Source organism: Sylvia atricapilla, chromosome 3 (assembly GCF_009819655.1).
Source record: "Sylvia atricapilla isolate bSylAtr1 chromosome 3, bSylAtr1.pri, whole genome shotgun sequence".
In the NCBI taxonomy this organism is placed as follows: domain Eukaryota; kingdom Metazoa; phylum Chordata; class Aves; order Passeriformes; family Sylviidae; genus Sylvia; species Sylvia atricapilla.
In genome coordinates, this window is record NC_089142.1 from 26,192,215 (window position 1) to 26,215,758 (window position 23,544).

Sequence of the window (23,544 nt, forward strand, 5' to 3'; positions counted from 1 at the left end):
GCCTTCTGATCCATGGTGTGTCCAAGAGATGTGTGAGCCAGCAGATAAGACACAAGAGCTGCAGAAGACTTGTGCTCCTTTGGAGTACTCTTTCTGTGCTCCTCTGAAGAGCAGAAAACTATCCCAGGACCTGTGCCATTAGAATGCCAGTGTTTAGACAAATGGAAAGCGCTGGATCTCCATTGATTCTAATAAGATTCTACCCATTTAGCTCACCTGGAGACACTCTATGTTTATGTGTCTTAGGAGACAATGTCACTGCACTTATTTTCAGGCTTTCTGAAGAACACAGATTAAATTGATTCTTCTATACTTGAGATAAAAGTATCTCAAGAACAACTGCCAAGATTTTTTTTTTCTTTTTTTTTTTTTTCTTTTCCAAAGCATATTCTTAGGTGGGAAAGGATAGAAAGACTTTCAAATACAACTTTGATAGTATGTCTTTGATAGTGATCTTCCTATTAAGATTAAGGAATCTCAATAGTATGTACTTCAGAGTAAATACAGGGCAAAGTCAGCTAGTTCAGGAAGCAAAGGAAACTAATTTTAAATTTTAGAAATTCAAATACCACTACAAGTTCTGAAATATTTGTGTTTAGCAAGCTCAAAGATAGTTTAATTTAATGGATTTTTCTTTTTTGCTTCTTGTAAAGTGCTTACAAGTGTCATGCAGAATTCATAAAATGATTTATTTGGGTTCAAAGTTCCGTACCAAAGCCAAAATTAGCTCTCAAACAAATAACACAGCTTTTATAAGTAAGAATGACAAGTGTATGTCACTGTTGATTATGAACTAAACCCAAAAAATTTTCATCAAAATTCAGGGGAAAAAAAAATTAATGAAAATTTAAAAAGTAATGAAAAGTAATCTTACACATAAAATATGTGAGAAGTGTGTCTATGTGGTACTACACAAAATCCTGAACAAACTAGAACCTTTTTTTGAACTTTTTAGGGATATTACTAAAGATCCTAAAGAATTTGTGAAGAACTGGAAAGAATACTCAGATCCAAAATTAAACACAAGCCGTTCTTTCATTACGTATAGGAAATATATTATTTAAAATGTTGTTCTCAATGTTAATAAATATGGAATTTCCCATAGTTATGCAAATATGGTGTCAAATCAAACAAGTAATCTTATAGCAGAAAAGGAAGTGTTCAGATCTGCACATTCTGACACCTGAATTTAGGATTCTGTATGTAAGATAGGCATATACTCAATGGAGATCAGAAGCTTTATTAATTTATCAAATTGGTTAGACCAGCTGAGATTAGGCAGATGTTTAGTGACATCTGAAACTCCCTCAGGTATCTTGTCTGACCTCCAAACACTTCTCCAGGAGGAACTGAAACATTTCTTAACATCATATACGTATCTCAGTGCAGGACATCTCAAATTCAAATTGGCATGTATTGGCCCAATCAGGCTGCCCAATCCATGGGACATTTCTGGATACAGTCCTTGAATTTGTTTCGCAGTGGAAAGATGCCGAGCAAGAGAGAAAATTTCTAAATAAGAATGGTTTTAAATTCACGCAGTGAATAACTAGAGCATTAAAAAAAGCAGTCTGTCTTCAGGCTAGAAGGTAAAGATGGGGCCTGAAGAAAACAAGACTGGAAGAGAACCAGCTCTATTTAAACAAAGAGAACCATGGAATGCTGCAAAAGTGTCCTATTAAATAAGGCAAATTGGATGAAAAATTTTAGATAGCAAACTCATCCCCCAAAAGAGAAACTTGTATTATTTTAAACCACAACAATTAACCAGCTAGATTTTCCTTACAGAGTATGAAAGTTTGTTCTTGTGTTACATATTGATTCTGTCCTTGCACTGCTAGTTTATTGTAATTGAATCTGGCCTAATGATGAGACTACAGAAGCTCCTTTTATGGGCAATCTCACACATGGGGTATGATTTAATTTCTGAAATCTGAGTGGCTGTTGCTCTTTGAAAACTGTAGAGTACTGAGAAATCCACATGAGGCTTAGAGATATGACAGAAAACTTATTCAAGTCCCAAACTCTTCTGAAGCAGCAGCTGATGGTCAAATGTCTATCCAGGGGTGTCTAAAGTGACACTACATGCTCAGGCTTAGCAGATTGAATCCTCTCCATTTTGTCTGATGTTCTGTTCAAACAGCACACAAGAAAAACTTTTTTCTTACTTCACCAACAAGAAGTATCCACAACACCTTGCAGAAAATCTTGTTATATGTAGTTTTCTATTTTCTATGGTTTTGTGTAAAAAATAAAATAATAGAGAATATTATTGTCCCTTGAGAATTATATTCTTGATTTTATTATTCAAGTACTTCCCCTTTGTTTGGTTAAAACACGACAGTTGTGTTCTGTTGCTGGCCAGAATATAAAGATTAATGCTGCATATTTCTGTTCCTATTTAAATCAAAGCATTATCCCTATAGCAACTGAATCTACAGCTTAACAGCACTACACACTTTCTGGCAGGGTGGTGAAAGCAAGACATAAAAATAGCTCAAAACAGCAACCAAAACCTCTGGAGAGATCTCATTTCAGCAGAGAAAATATTTGAACACAAATCCAGTTCCCTCAAGGACTCTACTCTTCAAAGGAGCACAGATGATTTGAAAATAGAAAGAAGCTCCCACTGAGAGAATATATTGAGACAGTATTGACAGCTACTGTACTTTGACAGAAATTATATGTAAGCTATATCCATGCCTCTTTGGCAATGCTTCACGTTTTCTGTGGGAGGAAAACGTGACCATTGCTGGTACATGCAAGCCCATATACCTATAGTGTGTGAAGAGCTAGCTGCCCTGAAATATGGGGACAGGGATAGAATTTAGTAGTAGGTCACTATAAATTAAATGTAAACAAACAAACCTCAGAAAAACCAAACTACGCCCCCTGTCCCCCCTGTCCCCCAATGCCTCAGAAATTTTAGAATCATCCCTAATCTGAAATGCAAATTGTAGTGATGAAAAAGAACTTTGTCTATAATACCAAGCTCTCTATGTTTTCCTGTCATCAGCTGCCATTTTAGCCTACCACCTGCTTTCCAAATGTGCTCTAGATGCTGCTGGTGATGGTTCCCCTTATAGGCATGAAGGAGGCTTCGCACAGCTGAGTAAATTGCTGAAACAAGGATTTAGGTGGGTGGATGGGAGTGGGATGTTTCAGCCCACATTTATGATTTTTTTTTTGTCTTGCAGCTTTGGTTTTTTATCACCTCTAATATGCTTATAAGGGGGAAGATGACAATTACCCTTTCCTGTTCCTCAGAAAGATCAAATGTCAAGGGTTTAACAGCTCTGGAAGGATCCTGCAAAATGCAATAGTTGTGACATACAGCAGTGCAACAATCAGAAAGCAATTCCAAATTATGTTTTTTTAAAGTGTTTCATTTGTTACTGTATTTAACAGAATATAAATACACTCATAAGGGGAATGAGGAGCAATCTATGTGCTAATCTTGGGATCAATTTTCCAAATAACAATACAGTTTACTAGCTTTAAAAGCAGTTTTTTTGTACTGGTTTTCTTACAGGTGAAGATTTGTATCACAGGCAACAAAACCAATTACCATATAATTCTTTCTCAAATACAATGTTAGTAGATTTTTTTTAGTTTGACAGATATGCAAATGTTTTTCTTTGTAGCACACAGAAAGACAGGTTTTTGTTGTTTTAAGAAGCATCATACAGAGGCTCCACAGTGTGAAGCCTCTTTCCTCATTCAAATCTGTCTTGCTGTCTGCAATGTTTTTAGTCAGTATCTTAACAAGTTTTAAATCAGCACTTTTCTCTTTAAAAAAATTATGCAAATATATGGAAATAAATGAACACATGTGAAAGCACATAAGGAGAAGCAAGCGTAATTAATCTTGGCAGATACTTTTAAAATAAAACTGCTCGTCAGCAAAGGTTTTACAGCTGCAGTACAAAGTGTTTGAAAACAAAATTTATTACAATGGAAGTGTTGACACTCAACAGCAATTTGGAACTTCAAATGTACTTCCTCCATCTGTGCATACAGCCTGGGCACTCAGCTCCATCTGCTCTGAGAGACAAGGCATGGAAGACCAGAGACTCATCTTTTGGGCAGCCTCTCATGGCTACCCCCTCTCATCCCATAGATCAGCCAGGTGAGCAGCTTGGAGATGAACTGACAGAATTCAAACAATGTTTGGAGCTCTTATGGATTTACACCAGCCCAGAATTTTCTAATGTTGGGCAGTCAGTGGTTTACTCTGTGAGGGGTTTTTTAATGGAAGATAATAATTCCCTGGAAACAAAAGTCACCTATTTTTGTCCCATCAGCCAAATTTGGACACTCACACTGTCAAGATTTCCTCTTTACTACTTCTTCTCTGCTACCCAGCTGCCCACTTAGTTTTAAAAAGGTCACACGTCTAATTCTTCCTATGCATTTCCTACTAAGTCTGGCTGCCAGTGACTTCAGTGGAGTAGAACCAGCCCAAGAAATTCTTAAAAAAGTTCCCCAGAAATGGTCTTAAGGTAATTTTAATATTTTAATATTAATGTGTTTGTCTAACTGAATGAACTTTCACCAGCTTTCTTTCTTTTCTTTCTTTTCTTTCTTTCTTTCTTTCTCTCTCTCTCTCTCTCTTTCTTTCAGCCTCATTCTGTTATGAACACAAAAAAATTACCAAAGCTATTTGTCTAGAGACAGTCTATGCCGTATGTAATATATATATGTGTGTGTGTGTGTACATATATACTCACTAAACAGTAGAGCCAGTTTCTATGCACTTGCCACCATTTCTGCACTTTATTAAATTGCATGGGGAATCTTTACATTGTCCAACACTGCGACCAGAATTCGGATGTCCTTCTGGAGTTCCTGGTGATTTAAACCCTTCATTAAGGCTGGTGCGAACCTGAACTTCAAAAATGCAACCTCAAAAGTAGAAAGAAAGAAATTAAGCTGAGAACAGATAGCAAAAGTCAAAACAAACCATACAACAGAACTGCATCAACCCTCAGTGAATGGGTTCCTCCAGAATGTCTTCAGTGAATGTGCAACCATACCATCTACAGGAGATAAAGGTAGGCCAGCTACTTTCTGTTCAGGCAAATGAGTGGATGATCAGAAGTCCTTAATTTAATAGTGGGTAAAATGAAAGAAATAATTTTGTAGGGAATAGACAGAATATAAAGTCAGTGACTAGGTACAATTTTGTGTTTACACACTCATGTTCTTCCAGGAATGTGTCTATATCAGATAAAAACAGTCAGAGATCCCACCAAAAATATAAAAACACCAAAAAACACCCCAACCAAACAAACAAAGCACCAAAACCTAAGGGAAAAAGAGAAGAACAGACAGCAAGAAATCTGCTTAATATAAAATATAATAGAATTCAGATGGTAACAAATAATATAATGCAAGCATGGAATGTGGACTTAAATTTCCATAGGCTGAAAAGGACCCCTTCAGCTAATGACTCAAATTCCTCCCTTCTCAAGTGGATGCTTCAGTCCTTGGTGCATGCAGATCATGTCACTCATGACATTTTAAGGTCAATGTAGACTGCTCCTTCAGGCCCTTAATCTCAGAAAATAATTTTAAAAATTAACATATACTAGTAAGTTAAACACTTCTGTGCCTGTTACATGATCCTGTGGCCAGGTGACCTGGTATGGTCACAATTTTATTATAAAACTTTAATTACTTTCCAGAATAGTACAGCTGCATGCAGACTGCTCCATTTGACTACTACGAGTCTTTGAAATAATCCAAGACTATTCCAACTTTCTGAACACATCAAAGAATTGTTTTGGAAAACAATAGTTGTCTCACACACCAAATATTTGACAGCGAATATTGTAATAATTTATTTGTAAAGATGATTGAGTGCCAATGCCTGGATCTCTGCTCTGATTTTCTTTTAATTTCATAATACATTGGTATCTCAACTGAAAGGAGGAGCTAAAGCTTCAGAGTGAAGCAGTAATATTCCCTACTTGCTACTTCCCAGCCGCTCCTGCTTAGCCTGTGAGCTTTCTGGGGCCTGCCCCTTTGGAGAGTCTTTGCTCTTCCTGGCAGTGTCACAGCGTGGTCAGCCTTATGGGTCAGGCTGAGGTCACCAGTATTTCTGGATCATGTTTATGGAGCCATGTGGTTATTTCTATACTGAAAAACTGAAGATGATTCCATATAGTATATTTTTTTGGATCAAATCCTAAGTGACCTTTCAAAATATACCCCAGCATCCAAGTGATGTATAATCACATTTAAAGGTAGCCTTAAATGTTTTTGAAATGTCATCCAGATATATACATAAATATATATATACAATTTCAAACTAAAAATCAGGTTCTAAACCACTTTAATTAAACTAGTACATAAATGTATTTGAGAATGCTCAGATCTTTCTAAACCTGATTTATAAAATTTACCTGAGATACAGTGAATTCCCACAGTGCCTGAAGTCACAAGAGCTGGTATTCAGCAGTGCATACCAGGGGATCTCTGCTTAATATTAATAGCAGGGAAAGGTTATGATATGGAGATTGCAAGTAATCATTACACTGATTTTAAAAGCATCACTTAATATGAGTTTTTGCACTATTCACTGAAATCACAAAAGATGAAGCCTTGCATCTGAAAGACTCAATGAATATACAATGTGATTTTTTTTATAGTTGCATATTTTTTGAACAAAATAAAAGTAATATTTACAGCAAGACAACTATTTTAGCCACAGTTTCATGATGTTATTGAAAGTAGCCTTTTTACGCTATTTCCATATTTCACATATTTTTTAGCTCTATCTATATTGACACATAGCTGTTAATTCAGAAACTCATAATAAATAACTTTAAAATAACCTAGTTTGATGATTATTTGCAATCTTTGTATTGTTGCTTCTTTGCTTTTTACAGGGTTGTTTCTTTAGGCTGCCTTATGCTTGGTAAATCCTATGTTTCATCTCTTAATCAGAGGCAGATAAAGCATGTTCTGTTCTCCTGGGTCTTGCTGGAGTGCTAAGGAAAAGCAGCACAGAGCTCTGCGTAAACAACAGAAAGTACAGTGAGTCCCCAAGGACTTTAAGGTCATCATGGAAAATAAACTAGCCTTTGTGTTTATGACTAGTTTAAGTGTACCAACCACAGTTTAACCGTGCCATCTAGGTTAGGAACAGATCTTGAGCACTGGTAAACAAAGCATGTAAGAGGTACAATACTGTTTTGGCCCAGCTTTCTAAGTTCAACTGAATCTTTTATTTAATGAGTCAGAGCAGCAATTTGAGCCTGTTGTCACAAGCACTATACAACCTTCTGCAGAGGGATCAGCTGATGAATGTGCCTTCTTTCTGACCTGAATTTCCTCTGCTCTGCCAGTTCTGGGCCCCTTTTCATGAGAGACTGCCAACTATTCTGAATAATGGAGAGGTTTCCTGACACAGCCAAGTTTGCAAGAGGAACTCAAAGTTCCCGACTTGGTGAGTTAAACTTGGCATGATTCTGAATGTCAGAGTTTTATGCAAGTAAACTGAAATCAGACACCAAGGCTGTACACTCACAGGTGAAATACTAGCTTTTTCTTTGCAATCTTTTGAATTGTGACTTATTAGACCACACCTAGTCCTTTCTGTTATTGACCTCTTTTACCATCAATTTGTTTTATAGCTTTTACTCCAGTCTAGCAGAGTTCATAAATCACTAAAGAGCCACTAACAATAGATTAGGTAAACTTGAGGAATTATCATAAAATATATGATTTCACTGCTCAGCTTTACTTTTACTTTATTTTTTCTGGTATATCCTTATCACACAAAGATTTTTCCTCATAATTTCTTACTAGGATCCCTTACCCACTTCTAAGCACTTGGTGACAATTTGACCAAAATGTACACAATGCAGGTATTTTTCAAGATGTACTAAAAATGCAGCAAGAGAACTCACAGAAAGAGATACACTGATAAAATGTTTTCTATCTGAATGCAATATTGAATTTACAGATATCTTAAATCCTACCTACTCTTAAATGCTTTGCTTTCCCCCTGTTTTTCTTTGCTGTATGTGAGTAGTGGGGTGTTGGTCTAAAAGATGGCCCCAGTGACTACTCAGGGCTTGTCGAAGCTGTGACCCAAACACCCAGAGGGCCTGTATGAATCATACAGCACTGACTAAAATCTAGTTCAGAACTCACTTTCCTTCTGTGACATCAGTGGTGCAGGAACATAAAGATAAGTAGCCTTAACCCTGGCAGGCTTGTAATACATTCTAGCTTATTATCAACTTAAACTGAAAGGCTATATTTGTATCTATTTGGAACTCAACTGTGTTCTGGGTTTACTCTATTTTTAAAAAGTGACTGCAGGTACCCGCAATTTTATTTACTTTGCCAAATCATTTATGTGAAGAAGTGGCTCTTTCAGCAGGAGAGAAGTTCTTCAACAGTTCAGGTTTGTGGTAAGAGTTTCTTTAGCCTATTTAATCCTCCTTTTAATAGTATTTGCTGTCAAACAACAGATTACTTCTGTAGCCGTGCTTCATCCTGCTTAGGAACAGGACCACAGGAAGAATCAGTTGCTCCTCTTTCTCTGCTCTTCACTTAGATTTAGATGCAAACCCTGGCTCTCCATCAATTGCATTGATGGCTGGAGACTGCATCCTGCAGTCATGGCAGTAATGAGCATGAAACATCAGAATGGTCTCTCTTTTGTCCCTGACACCAGATTTCTCTCTGCCTTTTTCAGAGATGGAAGGGCTGGAAATTCAGCTGTAACTTTCAGCTTTTTCCAAATAATTCTCTGTCTCATTTTGTGTAGGTGAGTCATAGTGCTGAGTTGTGCAGACCTTTGAACATGGGTCAGTTGGTTTTATACCTCCATTTCAGATTGTCCATAGATGACTAGGCTGAGTCTTTTCGGCACAAGACTTTCAGCTACCTAAACCTCACATTTGACTTTTTAGAGCATCTGCAGTGTGCTCAGAAAACTCTCAAGATCCCTTAATTACACTGTTATAGGAAATGAAAAAAAGCTGAACACTTAAGTAAACCATCTCATTTACAAAAATCTCCTTTAAGCTGGCAAGGAATCTCAAATTGAGGTGAAGTGCAAACAGTCTCAAAGTCCACATAAACTTGGTTACTTCATTTGAGCTCTACCTTTACCAGTTTCTTCAGCTTCTCACAGGGACTGAATGAAATTTTGCAAATTGCTTACAGTACTATTAAACATTCTTCAGCTTTTCAAAAGAATCTCTAGGTGCTGATTCACACATTTCCTAAATTAAAAATTCTACAACTTCTAGTTATTAAATGACAATTTATTTAAAACATTTGTTTTCAGTTTCTTCCTCCTCTGTGGAAATTACTTGAACAAGTGCTAAAGGCAAGCAGGCCAGGGAGGAAATGGTCTGAAACTGTAGTTGTACAGAGAAAAAAATCCTAAATTATTGCACACTGACACTGGGGACATTTAGTCTGCAGCAGTAAGGCTGGTCTCAATGTTTCTTCATCTAGTAGTGATTTCTTACAAAAGGAGAAGTACACTCTGGTATTAGAAGCAAAATGGTTTTAATAAATCATGTCTTTAAATTGAGCCAACAGCAGGGTTCCAAAAGTCTGAGTGGTTTAATCAACTATGTCCTAGATAAATTTATCTTGGCTGTCACTTCCAGAGTTTCTGTGAGATCCCTACAGCTGCAGATTGGACAAAGTAAAATAGTTGAAAATTTTCGTCTCTGTTAGTGGTATTGCAGTTCCCACTCTAGAAAAAAAAAAAATCTATGGAGGTTTATTTCTGATCCTGAGAACTGAAACTGGGGAGATTGCTGAGCTACAAGAACAAATGAGATGCTGAGTATGTAAGAAAACATTGAAGGAAACTGGTCATAGGAAAGCATAGACTTCTTAAAAGTCACTGTTCTCTGGAGAACAGAGACAAGTTGCTGCTGGGAACAGGAGCATGGAATGAATTAGCAAATACAATGGACTTAATACTCTAAATGATAGGGACAAAGAGAGAACTGTTTATGTGCTACATGTTTCCCAAAATTTTTCAGTAATAGTTCTTTTTAAACAGCATGAAAAGTCAATAAATAGTATGGTAACTAGCAGTATATGAACTTTGTGTGTTGTTAAAGGCTATGCATACTGAACTAGTAGGAATCTGGTCATAACAATACATTTGGAACATGAGGAACCAGGAAAAATCAAAATATTCATGGTTAAAGTAAAGCACCAGAGATTCCTGTTGATCACATTAACATTAGCATGTCTATAAAAAAGCCAGGTATTAACCCTATTAAAATAGTTGCAGAGACATTGTTTTATGATAATTTTTAAATGGCTTAGAGGCTATGAAAGGTATAACTATACAATCCATACTCCCCAAAAAGACTGAGACAGATGAGATGTTAATTCATATGACAATCTGAGTGAGAAGTTGACTATATGATAGGAAAATGAATTTGAGGAAATTTCAGTGTAAGAATGAAAATGAGGTAATGGCTGGAAGTAAAGCAATTACACGGTCTTAATGGAAATGCAGTGTTTTAGTGTATGAAAATGAGTTTTATTGCTATGCTTACCTTTCATAACATACCATCAGTTTCATAATTGAGAACTCAAACTCTGTTTTATTATTGCAAAATGTTTCCTTTTCATTTGAAAGGCTTTGCAGTGCTTAAAATGGATTGAAATTTTACCCTGCAAATATCAAGAACATTGTTTCTTTGGAAATAAATAACAAAAATAAGTGTTATGAACAAAACCTTTGCTTCCTTGCTGATACTGTAGGAGTTGAAAACAGATTAATAAAGCTTCAGTATCAGTTTTGAGGTAAAAATTATTATCTGCTCAATAAATATTTGCAAAAGGAATTACCTAAGTCCTGTCTCGAGACCTAGATCATAATGCCAGGAGAAAAAAAAAAATCACATTTCTTTCAGAAAGAAGCTTTCAGCATGAAAGCTATTACCCAACCTAACACTGCCAGGCACAGTGGGAGAAGAACCTAAACTACTTCAGAGAAAGGCAGTCTATTTGAAGTGATGCTGTAGAACAGAAGAGATTATATGGCAAACATTACAATGGAAAATTTCAATTTTAGCAGAAAAAAAATTAAAATTATTTAGCAAAGCTTCTTTTTGCATCATGTTTCATAGTGAAATAATAAAAAAGCCACAGAAATTCAGCCAAGGAGATTCTAGTTAGTTTCTTGATAAGACAGAGATTGCTTCAATTGCCTGAAAGAGAGATATACAATCAGATGCATGTATTAAAAGGAATTGAGAATATTGTAATCTTTACCTTGAAAGCCATTCTTAAATCTGGGTCCCTTTGGTAGGAGTTCTGGAGTATACTCACGATAGCCTCCTAAATAAAACTGACTGAAGACATTAAGTCCAACCAGCCTCCCAGGAGACGTGACAGTTTTATTCTTCTGATCATCCACCTTTTAATGAAACATTAATACTTGTTATAATGAAGGGATTTGCCTTTATTTAGGAATAAGGCAAGTGAAGTGAAGTGAATTTTCTCCTAGTGGAGAAAATACTCCCAGATTTATAGGGAAGCACAAAAATATATAAATTAGATTTCCCATGTAAAATGTGAAAAAACACAGAGAACACTTTGATCTAAAAGCTATCCTTCTATAAGGATTACTTTTTTACCTTCAGCCAGCCTTTCTGAAGATTTCTGCCAAGATGGATGACATGAACATTAAGTGTCAAATCAAGTGGTTTGCTGATGATTGTTGCTGTGCCAGAACCTAGATTGTAGCTATATACCACTCTCCCATTACGGAGGCCTAACTCCAAGAAGTCATCTCCATTCAGACCTGAAAAAAAAACAACAAAAAAGTATAACTACTTGTTTCAGGATTTAGTGAACATCAGTGTGTAAAATATGCTCCAAATCTACTGAGAAATTAGCAGTTTAGGAAAATTTTAGCCAGGAAGCTTATGAATTTACTATATTCTAATATTCTCCATTTTACATTCTAATAGTTTCTAATAGTCTCCATTTTACTTGTAAGATTATTTCCAGTATAACTTGTGGATTTAAAATAGGAACTGCAGAGATTTTAAACATTTATAAGATTTTTGACAGAAGATTTTTTTCATATTACAGTTAAATGAGTGATATCCACAAAAACCTGTCAACCCTGTTGGATTTAGCAATTCTTGCTTTTCCTTCCCCCTGGAACACAAATAAATTCTCAACTTCCTCTAAAATCTATTAAAAAAAAAAAAGTTAAAATTTCAAGTTGCATGTGAGAACAGGCCCTGAATTAATCCTATTCCAAGATGCTTTTAGCTTTCATTATAGGTACTTCAAGAGCCTCAAAACCAGAGGGCACCTGCTACTCTGAGGCAAGAGCAGTAACAGATGCAAGGCTCTGAAGAAGCTCTAGCAGCTTCCAGCTGAAGCTCCTTCAGCTGCCCTTAATAGCACCTGGAGACTTAATTGCACCTGCCCCTGATTAAGGCAGCTCTAGCATGTTCATTGATGGAATTTCCTTAGTCAGCCAAGTGCTTTAATTCTTTAAGCCTTCTTAACTTTCAGATTAAAGCTGATTGATTTGCCAGTTTGCAGTAAATAATTTAATTTATTTGCATTTAGGCCTGCATGCTGTAAGTGTTGTTTGTGCTTTTAGAACTATACTGTAAAATCTCATTTGAAGGATTTTAAGTCTGACATAAAGCCCATGAATAAGAGTTCAGTTCCTGAATCTATTCCTGGTTATCCAAATAAGCACATTTTTACACTCCATCTTTAGAGAGCATTCAATCTCTCTTCTCATGCAGGCAAGGGAGAAACCACCATTGTTTAGAGAAAACCTGATCAACTTGTTTCCTTTTATCAACCCCAACCTTTCTTTGTGTATGGTAAAATAACCAGGTTACAAACAATGGTGAAACTGAAGAATGTTATCACTTGTGCCTTAGAATGTCCTGAATTGAGATTCAAAGCCGTCCATTTCTTTTTACAACTCTCCTGTGAATTCAAGCAATTCAGTGCTCAATTTCATGCCCCTACACTGTATTTTATCTGGTATTTTCTTCTGTTTTCATAAGGCTGTCTTGTTTTGTATTTGTTTCAAGGAAGGTCTCTTCTATTTGTTCCTCCAGTGTCACATGGTGGCCCTCATTTCAAATGTGTGTTTTGATGCCCCTGTCTCAAATGCATGGGAAATTTTCTTCATTTGCAAAAGATAAAGTAGGCTTTTCCCCAGGAAACAATGCTACTTATATTGTTGTCCCACTGAAGGTCTGCACACAGCTGCTTCACAGCCAAAACTGTGAACAGCCATATTCCCCTTGTCTCATATTCTGGAAATGAATCTGCAGTATACTGTGCTTTTTCTATTACAGAAGTTTGTTTTTTCTATGGAGTTACTATTCTGATGCAATAGGAATCTATAGAAAAAGAAAAGTAAATCATTATCCCAAAGAATATAAATCCACTGCCTCTATAGATGTATAGAACGTAAACATTATTCACTTTTTATTAGAATGATTTGTTCATGATTTATTCATAACTGAATGAAATCCCATTGCTTTCAGTTAGACTGGCATATTACCAATGAAGGACTTCCAAACTGAAAATAACAATTCTTTTTTAAAGACCTTTACTAAAATGTCTATTTTCAGCAGTGTCTACAATGTACTTATGTCATTTGACCGGCAAAATGAAGGAAAGCGTATTAAAGACAAATGATTATTTAAAAGAGTTTCTGATTTTTAAAAATGCTTTTTCAGAGTTAAAGTAAATTAAAGAAGTACAACAGTGTTAGCAATCTACAAAATTGACTTGATAGGGAAGATAATCATAGAATCACAGATTGTTGAGGGGTTGGAAGGGACCCTAAAGATTATCTAGTCCAAACACCCACTGCCATAGACAGTGGCTAGATCAAGTTCTCAGGGTCTTATCCAGGCTGGCCTTGAACTCTGTCAGGGTTGGGCCAGAATAAAATAATGTTAATAGTCTTCATAAATGAGACAGCTTTTAACTTCAGCTATGTATTGGGACAGAATTTCATAGTAACTCACAAGAGGTTAACTTTGAAATTGATGCCTGTGGTTTGGGCAGAGACAACATTGGACGGGAATCACGTACGGTATTGCAAGAGAATGTTAACTACAAGAAATGGGATAAAATGGAGAAAGGGGAAAATGCAAATTAAGTACTAAGAAACACTTCCTTACTGGAAGATCTCTGGCTGTGAAAACTCTCATGCTTCTCCTGTTGAGAGTGCTATTGTTCAACACTCAATAAATTGTTAAAATAAGAGCATTTTCTTTGTGAAGTAAGTGACAGTCCCTTGGTAAGAAACTGCTTTCTGGTAGTTAAAATGTGGGGTGATCAGTCTCCCCAGCCATTTAAACTAAGGAGAAAGTCACAAATTACCAACAGCATTTTACCATCACCTCATTGTTCTGAGTTTGTTGAGTCTTGCCCTTGGCAGGTGCGCTGCTGCCCACCCATTGTTGGACATGGGGATGCAGAAATGCCTGACTGCTGTACCACAGTGCTCACACACATACAAATTATATGCAAAGTAATAAAAAGCTGGGTTTCTGACTAACAACTGCATAATAAGCCCAGAATGCTAGTATTCTCATTAATAAAAATGACACCAGTAAGACATCTTTTTAAAACTAAGTTCAGCCAAATACAATCCCAAGACCTACATTCCACAATGACTTCTGACAGCACAGGGTACACCGTGCAGGCCTTTTTGAGACAAATTTTAGTGCAATGTTCTTTTATATTTAAACACTTTTTTTTTGTGTGTGTTCTCTTTTGATTATTGTAGCTGAAAAAGAGTCAAATTATTTCATACCATTGGTGTTCTACATTTCATATTTCCTTTTTCTCCATCCTGAATTAATTGGTATAATTTTTGTTTGGTTACCTTTCCTACAATTGGAAATGTTTCAAATAAGTGTTTGAAATTATGTTCCCAAGGCTGCAGAAACATGCCTGAATGAGGTGGTTCATTCTTGTAGTTGAAAAGAATATTCTAATGATTTCTTTGGGTTCATATGACAACAGAGTGCCTTATAAAAATTTAATGATGCAGACATTGGCTTTTGAATGCCGTTTTCTGAATGATTAGATGGAAAGGGTTTAGGTAATTTTAACTCTGTGCATCATTTCTGCTCAGCTACCCCCAAAAAAAGACAGTATTTCGTTCATCTATCAAAAATTAATCATCAGTGAGTGAAAGGAAAAGCTGCCTGGGAGTGAATGGTGACCGTCACAGGAATAAAATATAGTATGATGAGAGTTCTACCTGGATGAAGCTAAAATAATGTGAATGTAGTTCAGTTAGCAGGATCAACCAGGTTTGACCATGTCTTTTGCTGAAGTTTGGGAAAAAACTTAGCAAATTCTGATTTCCACACATATAAAAGCAGAGCTAAGTTTTGAGTTTAAATCCATTCAGAGTGGTTAATACCAATTCATGTTCGGTTAATTTGGGTAATCAACCCAATAAATTAAGTACCAGAGTCTCATGGCACACTAAAGTGCAGTTGGTCAGCTGAGCTGCACTAGCCAAATTTGACAGGATCTTTGCAAATGAAAAGTAGCAGACTTAATTATATCATAGATAGATAAACTGCTGAGCTGTTCTACGCTAACAAGTTTCAGTTTGCATTTCCGTACAATAACAGTCTCACTCCTGGAAGTTTGCCACAGAAAGAAAGGGGAAGAAGCCTCAGAAGGTGCAGGAATTTAGGTAAAGAAATTTGATAGAAAGGAAGACCTAAGAAAATATCAAATGTATTAACTTATCAAATCCCCTGTGTCCTACTGATGTGATATACTGCAATTGTTTTGTTAGATATATATTTAATTGCATACTGCATGTTTTTTTACAGATATATGTAACTGCATAATGCCTCCCCAAAACTGATTTTTAGTAATGCATTTTGGGGACGCAGTATCTTAAACCAGCAAAAAATAATTTCTCTCTTCCTTCATCCTTCTGAAGCATCAATTTTCTGATACTGTTCATCATAAATGTAGCTTTTCTGTAGGTCAAGGGCCATATCTGCAAAACTCATGTGATGTTTCAGAAAAACTCGTGATGTTTCAGATATGGTAAAACATCTACTATAGTCTCTACTACCATACTCCATTATCTCTCTACTCTATTGTCATACCTAAATCACTTCCTACTGTGATGGGTTTAGACTTTGACATTTTACCCAACCTCCCTCCTAGGCTTCAACAATCTTATAAAACAATATCATTCTCCAATTGCAGAAATGATTAAGATAAAAAATAAGTTACTTGTTTCTTGTGAAATATCTATGATCTATGTTGCTTTATGTCTGCATCAACTTATATAATTTTTTCCTCTACTTTCATTAGTATTATGGCTTCTGTTTGGAGTAATGCTGAGATGGACAGAACACAAGTAGCATCACCTGTGCCACTCTGATGCCATGCAGCCTGCCACAGAGGGGTGCTGTGGAGAGATACCTTAAGTACTGTTAAAATCTTATACAAATACTCTAAGTAGACTACATAACCTGCCTCTCAGCTGTGTTAATCAGAACAAGTTGAATGCTTTGCTACACAGACTGTGGCTCAACTTACTCATGGCTAGCTTGAATTAACTCGCATTGAGAGATCTCAAGGTTGATGGGCTCCTGTTTTATGCAAATAACACAGAATTCAATGATCAGTAATGAAATTTATGTTAAAAACTGAAAAAAGGAACCTTGACCTTCTGGTTTCCATTTATTGTGATCAGAAATACACTACCTCCGGTTAACTGTTGACTTCAATTACTGGAAGCAATTATATTTCTCCTTAATAAAAATAAACATTTATACAACCTGATTGATTACTATGTCTTTACAAAACAGGTTTGAAGAGATTATTTTCCCACTAGTGGCATTATATCTGAAACAGAATCAAGAAAAACCTGTGCATATTTTTATCCTACTTGCTCAGTAAGTATTTGAAAGCTTGTAAGGATAAGTGATACAAGTAAAGCTTACCTTGGCCCTTCTGTCCAGTGAAAAAAATCAGGTTATCTTGTAAAGCGGAGTGGTGGTTTGCCAGCTGAAATTTCAAGCGAAATTCATGGTAGAAGGTGATATTTGCGATTGTAGAATAAGCTAGGAATGAGGTATAGCCAAAGACATCTGTGCCACTGAAACTTGGTTGAGTAATATTAATAGCTGGATTAAAAAATAATAAATTCAGTGTTAGACCAAAATATTCAACATATGTGTTTACAAGTTATATTTCCTAGTCTGGTTTAGAACTTAAAAGATTATAAATAAAACTAATTATCTGATATGTTGCAATATTTTACACACATGCAGATATAGCTTGGCTTTCCTCTGAGAACAAATATCTTTATTTTTCAGCTTTTATAAGTAGGTTTATTTTTAAAAATGAATTGTTAGCAACTACTGCCATCTCCTGGATTCTAGGTACCATTGCAACAAATAAAAGTACACACTTCAGACTCAGGCAGACAAAAGAAAATATAGAAAGAAATTTTCTTGTTAAAAAAATGCCATCTCTGACAAGGTTTTGGAATAATAATTCTCAGGTAGAGAAATAAGAAAAAGAAGCATCATAAAAGTATTAATTTGCTGCACAGTGAATAGGACCTACATGAATGACAAATAAAATCAAGTCTATACATGCCTGTACAGAAAACAGAGCGGGGGTGCTAAGTACCCCCATGGCCCCTAGGGCTGGAACCCAGACTGCTGTAGTCAGTTCCTGGAGTTGATGCTCAGAGATTACATAATGCTTGTATTGACAATATGGCTCAGTACAACAGGAGAAAGAGGAATGACAGCTTAATCCTGAAAGACTGGTTATGGGGCTAGATTTAAAAGATTTGGGCAGTTATCTCCAACCAACCTGCACACCAGACATGACTGGATACAGCTTTATTAATGAACGCAGCATGGGGGATTGGGGGAGGAAGGAATACTAAACTGCACCATGCATAAACCAGATGGTGAAATGCTAGTAAAGAATTATAATTCTCCCCAGGTAAATCTATATTAGCCTAAGTACATCTAAGCACCTCAGTGCTTACAGGGTGGTAGAAACAATAACTTGTAATTGCAAAAATGTCATCACTACCTCTGGAGTGTGGAATCTGTTTCTAAATTTGCAGTCTGGAAAACCTGCCATGTTGGCACAGATGTGGCAGACATTGCCTTCATACCCACATCTGAGAAAAGGTGCAGACATAGGCAATGCAAAACTTTGCTAGCACAGACTTGGAGCTTGCAGCACTACAGAGTGTACTGTCCCATTTATTAAGCACTACTCAACACATGTGACGCATGATGCCTTGCTCTTAATCTTAAATGGGAGCCAGGAAATTTCCATATGAAACAGTGGTTTTGTCCTGATCAGAAGGACACTGGAAATGAGTCTGACTGAACACAACCTCAAGCCTCAGACCTCTGTGAGTCATGGACAGCACTGGAAGCAAAATGCTACTCCCCCATATTTAAATCTGATGTTAGTTTCAATGCACCCATATTCTCTTAGATTACTTGAACATGACTGGAGGAGTTTCAAATTCTGTATTTTTGTTAACTCGAAAATATGACACACAGACAGCTCCTTAAATGCAAAATATTCTTCCTTTCTTTTCTCTCTTTTCCCCCCCTTTTTGTTTGTGTCTTTATATTTATTTAATAAACCACAAAATATTTAAGAGACAAGAAGATTTTGAAATAAAGGGATCATTTGTGTTTAGTGTCTTTTCCTGCTTTGATTTATAACGGGAAAACAAATTCCCTCATGTACCTTCACAGAGCCAGGTAACTTGGTTTGCTGGCAGAGATCACTGAAGAATCTATTCCTGGCAAGTTGTTCCCAACAGGGAATAACTCTTTATCCCCAGGATGAAATATACCATTGTCTCAGCTGTTTCCTTGGAGCATTCTAAGTGGGGAGTTCTTTTCTGGCCTTTCTACTTGCTCCTTCCAGTATTACATGTAAAGCTGGATTGAAGATTGACAAAGGGCCTCCAATGCAAGAAAGCCACAGACCTGTTGGAACAAGTCTAGAGGAGAACACTGAGTTGATCACAGTGATGTAACACGTGTCCTGTGAAGATATAGGAGAGTCTGAGAGAGATGGGGTTGCTCAGCCTGGAGAAGAGAAGGCTCTGGGGAGACCTTGTAGTCTCTCAGACTTTGTAGGCCTTCCAGTACCTAAAGAGGACTTACAGGAAAGCTGGAGAAGGACTCTTCACAAGGGCCTGTAGGGGTAGGACAAGCGGGAATGGCCTTAAGATGAAGGAGGGGAGTTTAAATTATATATTAGGAAGGGATTCTTTATCGTGAAGGTGATGAGGCCCTGCAACAAGTTGACCAGAGAGGTTGTGGATTCCTCAGGCTGGATGGGGCTCTGAGCAAATTGGTCTAGTGGAAGGTGTCCCTGCCCACAGCAGGAGGTTGGAACAGAACGACATTTAATGTCCTTTCCAAGCCAAAGCATTCTATAATTCTATGATTCTATGATTGGTGACATAGATGTCTATGTAGCAGCTGACCACTTAATGTTGCATTTTATGTCAGTAAAAAACCAAGCAGATTTAGGATATGATTTCATATAAAGCACCTTCCATATATATGAAAGATGAAGAGTATTCTAAAATGCTTATTTCACCCCACTGAGTAAAAAGGTAGCATTGGGTTCTAAGTTGGAGTTAAGTATTTCAGACTTCCAAAGAGAGGTGTGCTGAAGTCTTTCTGCTCTGTATCCTGAAACCCCTTCTCATTCTGCATGTTCTTTGTCTCTAGTCTTCATTGCCATAAAAGTTAAATGGCTGTGAACTTCTGAACTCATTCTCTATGAAATTAAGGAAGCACTTTTTTTTTTTTCTGATTTTAAAGACTACTAAGCCCAAGACACTCAGAAACTAAATAATTTGCACAAAATTGAGCATAGTTTGGAGAGTATGGAAGAACAGAATATAGATCTCTGAACTCCAGGTGAGAACACAATCATTAAACATTCTTTGCTCCTGAATATCTGAGCATAGCTGTCCTCAAAGCATCTGACAAGAACCAATTCTCCTGAGTAATGTCCATCTTTGACTTCTTGAGCATCTCCTCTCAGCTCTTTATGATATTTTCATCCAGTTTTAACTGTGCCTTTTGTTGAGACAATGAAGTACATTCCATAATATATCAGCATTATAGGGACTAAAGACATCCCTGCCTTCCTTAGGTTCCTTAGGTGACAGCGGACACCACCATCCAATAGGTTTTGGGATCAATAACTTGTCCAAGGATAACAACAGAGTAACACAAATCAGTAATATAATTACCCAAGTAAAAATAACAGTAAATCCAGTACAACACTAACAATGGGCTAAACTTAATATCTGAGCAAAGAAAGACTTACATAACAGTAGCTTATCAGGAGGCCAGCAGGGCACATTCCTCCAAAGGAGCAATTCAGACCCACAAACAGATACGGAAAATTTTAAATTCTCTGGTTGGACTGTCCCTATTTACTGCTGACTTGCAAAGGCACTACCTGCACTTGTTAACAAGCTGTTAACTCTCTGTGCTGGTCCTTCCCTGTGCATACACGATGCTTGGATCCAAAAAGTGAAGTGGTGCACGAGCACTATATGGAACTGCACCTTCATGCATGTAATCCTGAAGAGGAATAACACTTTTTAAGGCAATAGGAGTCCCATGGGCACTTTTAATGAAAACCGTTATGAACTGTATTGGTTTGCTTATTCACAGTTTTCTCCACTGTACTGAAGAAGTTTCTCACACCTAGTAGAAATCAGATGCAGTATCTCATTAACCACCCTATTCTTAGCAGGTAGGCAGATGTAGTAAGTGTTTGCAAATAGTCCTCCCTATGCTGGTCTCTGGAGAGTAAAATGCATTTAGAAATGTTAATTAGTACCAAGTTAAAAGTTTGTATTTCCGGCTAGCTCAATCCATCTAGCTTGATAGCTATTCCATATTTTACCTCTCTCTGAACTGCCACTTATAGATTTTCTACCACATTCTTAATCATGTTTCTTCTCTACACTAAGTATTGTTTGTGAAGAGATCTTTATCCAATTACATAAAAAACCTGAAGTCATCAGTAAATGTGCATCAGTGTTTGAGATTCACTTCATGCAATGACCTTCATTAATTTGATTTTAATGCAGACTGGTTTGCCATACTTGTACATATTTTTAACTTAAAATTTGAAAAAAAGGTAATAGCCATGTATGAAAAATACAGTGATTGGCAAAATCATGTGAAGCAACACAGCTCCACCTTTTTTTTTTTTTTTTATTCTCTACCTTTCCATTTTAAAGATATTAAACCAAGACTGCAGAAAACTGCATAATTTTTTCCTTGAAACACAGTCCTTCTAAACAGTATCTGTAAAATGTTTGAGGCTGGTTGAATAAACAGAGGGCATAACTAACCTCATTGTTTTATTTTTCTTTTTCAGTCTGGGTATCATCCAAACTGATTTCTACCCTTGCTCTTGCAGTGCTCAGTCTGAAGTGGTAAAGAACAGAGATGTGTCCCAATGTCTTTGGTTATGAGCCTTGCTCACACACTCCAAATTAACTCTTTGGTGATGAGCCTTCCTCACACACTCCAAATTAACACTGACTAAAATACACATTGCTCTGACAGAGGACTTTATCAACTTTTTGTCCTTGACCTTGTTGTGTGTCTCTCTGTCAGTCCTATGTCATTCATCATTCTGCTTTTCAGCATTCCCAGTATTGAACAAGTAATAATGCATGATATGTCCCATTGACTCACAAACAAATAATGACAAATTATCCAATTACATAAATGCATCAATATGGTTGACTACTTACTTCCCTAACATTGTATACCTCAATGGAGCTGAGCACAAAATATTGGAGTTAAAAAAAATCAACTATAGTTTGAAAAAAAATCTTAACAAAGTGAAGAGAGTAAAGTGACAAAAAAGAGAATAATGGTTTTGTTATCTTTGAATTTTCTGTTACAAGTAAAAATTAATGTTCCTTCACCATTGACTGGCAATACATCTTGGACAACAGCTTCAAAATACATTGCAAAAACCAAGACACATTGAAGGGATAGAAAGAGATGAAGACTTCGGGCTACAGAACTGCAATCAGATTATACACTTTTTTTTTATATTAACACTGACTAACTGTGAACAGTTACCAGCTCAGCATCTGGCTCCAAGATCAGCAGCCATATACAGTGTGGGATGAATAGTATAGAATTCTTCTAAAGACCTGCTCATACTTCACAGAATCACAGAATTACAGAATCATCAAGGTTTGAAGAGGCCTTCACAATCATCCAGTTGAGCCAAAAACCCAGCACCACCATAATCATAGTGGAACCAAAACCCATAACCACTATATCCCCAAGTATCACATCCAGATGCCTCTCAAACACTTCCAGAGACAGGGACCCCACCACCTCCCTGGACAGTGTATTCCAATGCCTAATCACTCCTTCAGTGATATTTTTTGGCTAATATCTAATCTGAATCTTCCATGGTGCTATTTATGGCTATTTCCTCTTGTCCTGCTCCTCGAGACATGGCAGAAGAGACTGACCCTCACCTCACCACAGCCTCCTTTCAGGTGACTCCATAGAGCAATGAAGTTCCCCCTGAATCTTCTCCAGACTAAACAACTACAGTTCCCTCAGCTACTTCTCATAGGACCTGTTTCCCAAACCCTTCAGTAGCTTCATTGTCTTCTCTGGATATGCCCCAGACCCTCAATGTCTTCTTTGGTGAGAGGCCCAGAACTGGACATAGGCTCCTGTCCTGCTTCTGCTGGCCACACTATTGCTGGTACAGGCCAGGATGCCACTGGCCTTCTTGGCCACCTGGGCACACCTGGATCAGTTCACAGCCGGCACACCCGTTCAGCTGCTGTCAACCAGCAACCTCAAAGTCCTTTCATTTGAGCAGCTCCCAAGCCAATCTTCTCTAAGTGATACACAGGGCTATTGCAAAGACAAATTATTCGCAAAGACAATATTGAAAATTGAATGGAAATTACTACCAAGTATTGTACTTTACAGTCTTCCAAGCTGTGGTGGGTTGACCCTAGTTGGACACCAGGTGTTCATCATGCTTTGCCATCACTGGAACCCATGGGCCAGAAAAATTTAAGCTTCTGCTGAATTCTGAAGGTAAGATAGGGCTTATCTGTGCTCATCCTATGACAACCAGTTACTATCATTGACAAAGCAGGCTTGACATGGGGAAAAATTGTCAATCAAATGAGTAGGAAAATGAGAAATAAAACCATTTTTTTAAAATATTTGCCCCCTCCCTTCCTTTCTTCCTGTGCTCAACTTCACTTCTGTATTCTCTACCTCCTCCCCCATGACTGGCACAGGGTGATGGGGCATGGGGGTTGTGGATGAGGCCTCTGCCTCTTCCTGCTCCTCAGCAAAAGGACTATTCATACTCTTCCCCCATTCCAGTGTGGGGTCCTTCCCGTGGGACACAGTCCTCCATGAACTTCTCCAACATGAGTCCTTTCCATGGACTACACAGTTCTTTACA

At 37.1% G+C, this 23,544-nt stretch overlaps 1 protein-coding gene across 1 annotated transcript in view; it reads right to left on the reverse strand.

The window, feature by feature from the left end:
* EYS (eyes shut homolog) overlaps positions 1 to 23,544 on the reverse strand; it is a 718,715-nt gene that overhangs the window by 22,334 nt on the left and 672,837 nt on the right. The window contains exons 42-45 of the mRNA XM_066314978.1: positions 16,992 to 17,174; positions 11,640 to 11,806; positions 11,275 to 11,419; positions 4,731 to 4,905 (exon numbers count right to left, since the gene is read on the reverse strand). Of these exons, the coding sequence (XP_066171075.1) occupies positions 4,731 to 4,905; positions 11,275 to 11,419; positions 11,640 to 11,806; positions 16,992 to 17,174 (670 nt within the window). The remainder of the gene's footprint in view (positions 1 to 4,730; positions 4,906 to 11,274; positions 11,420 to 11,639; positions 11,807 to 16,991; positions 17,175 to 23,544) is intronic.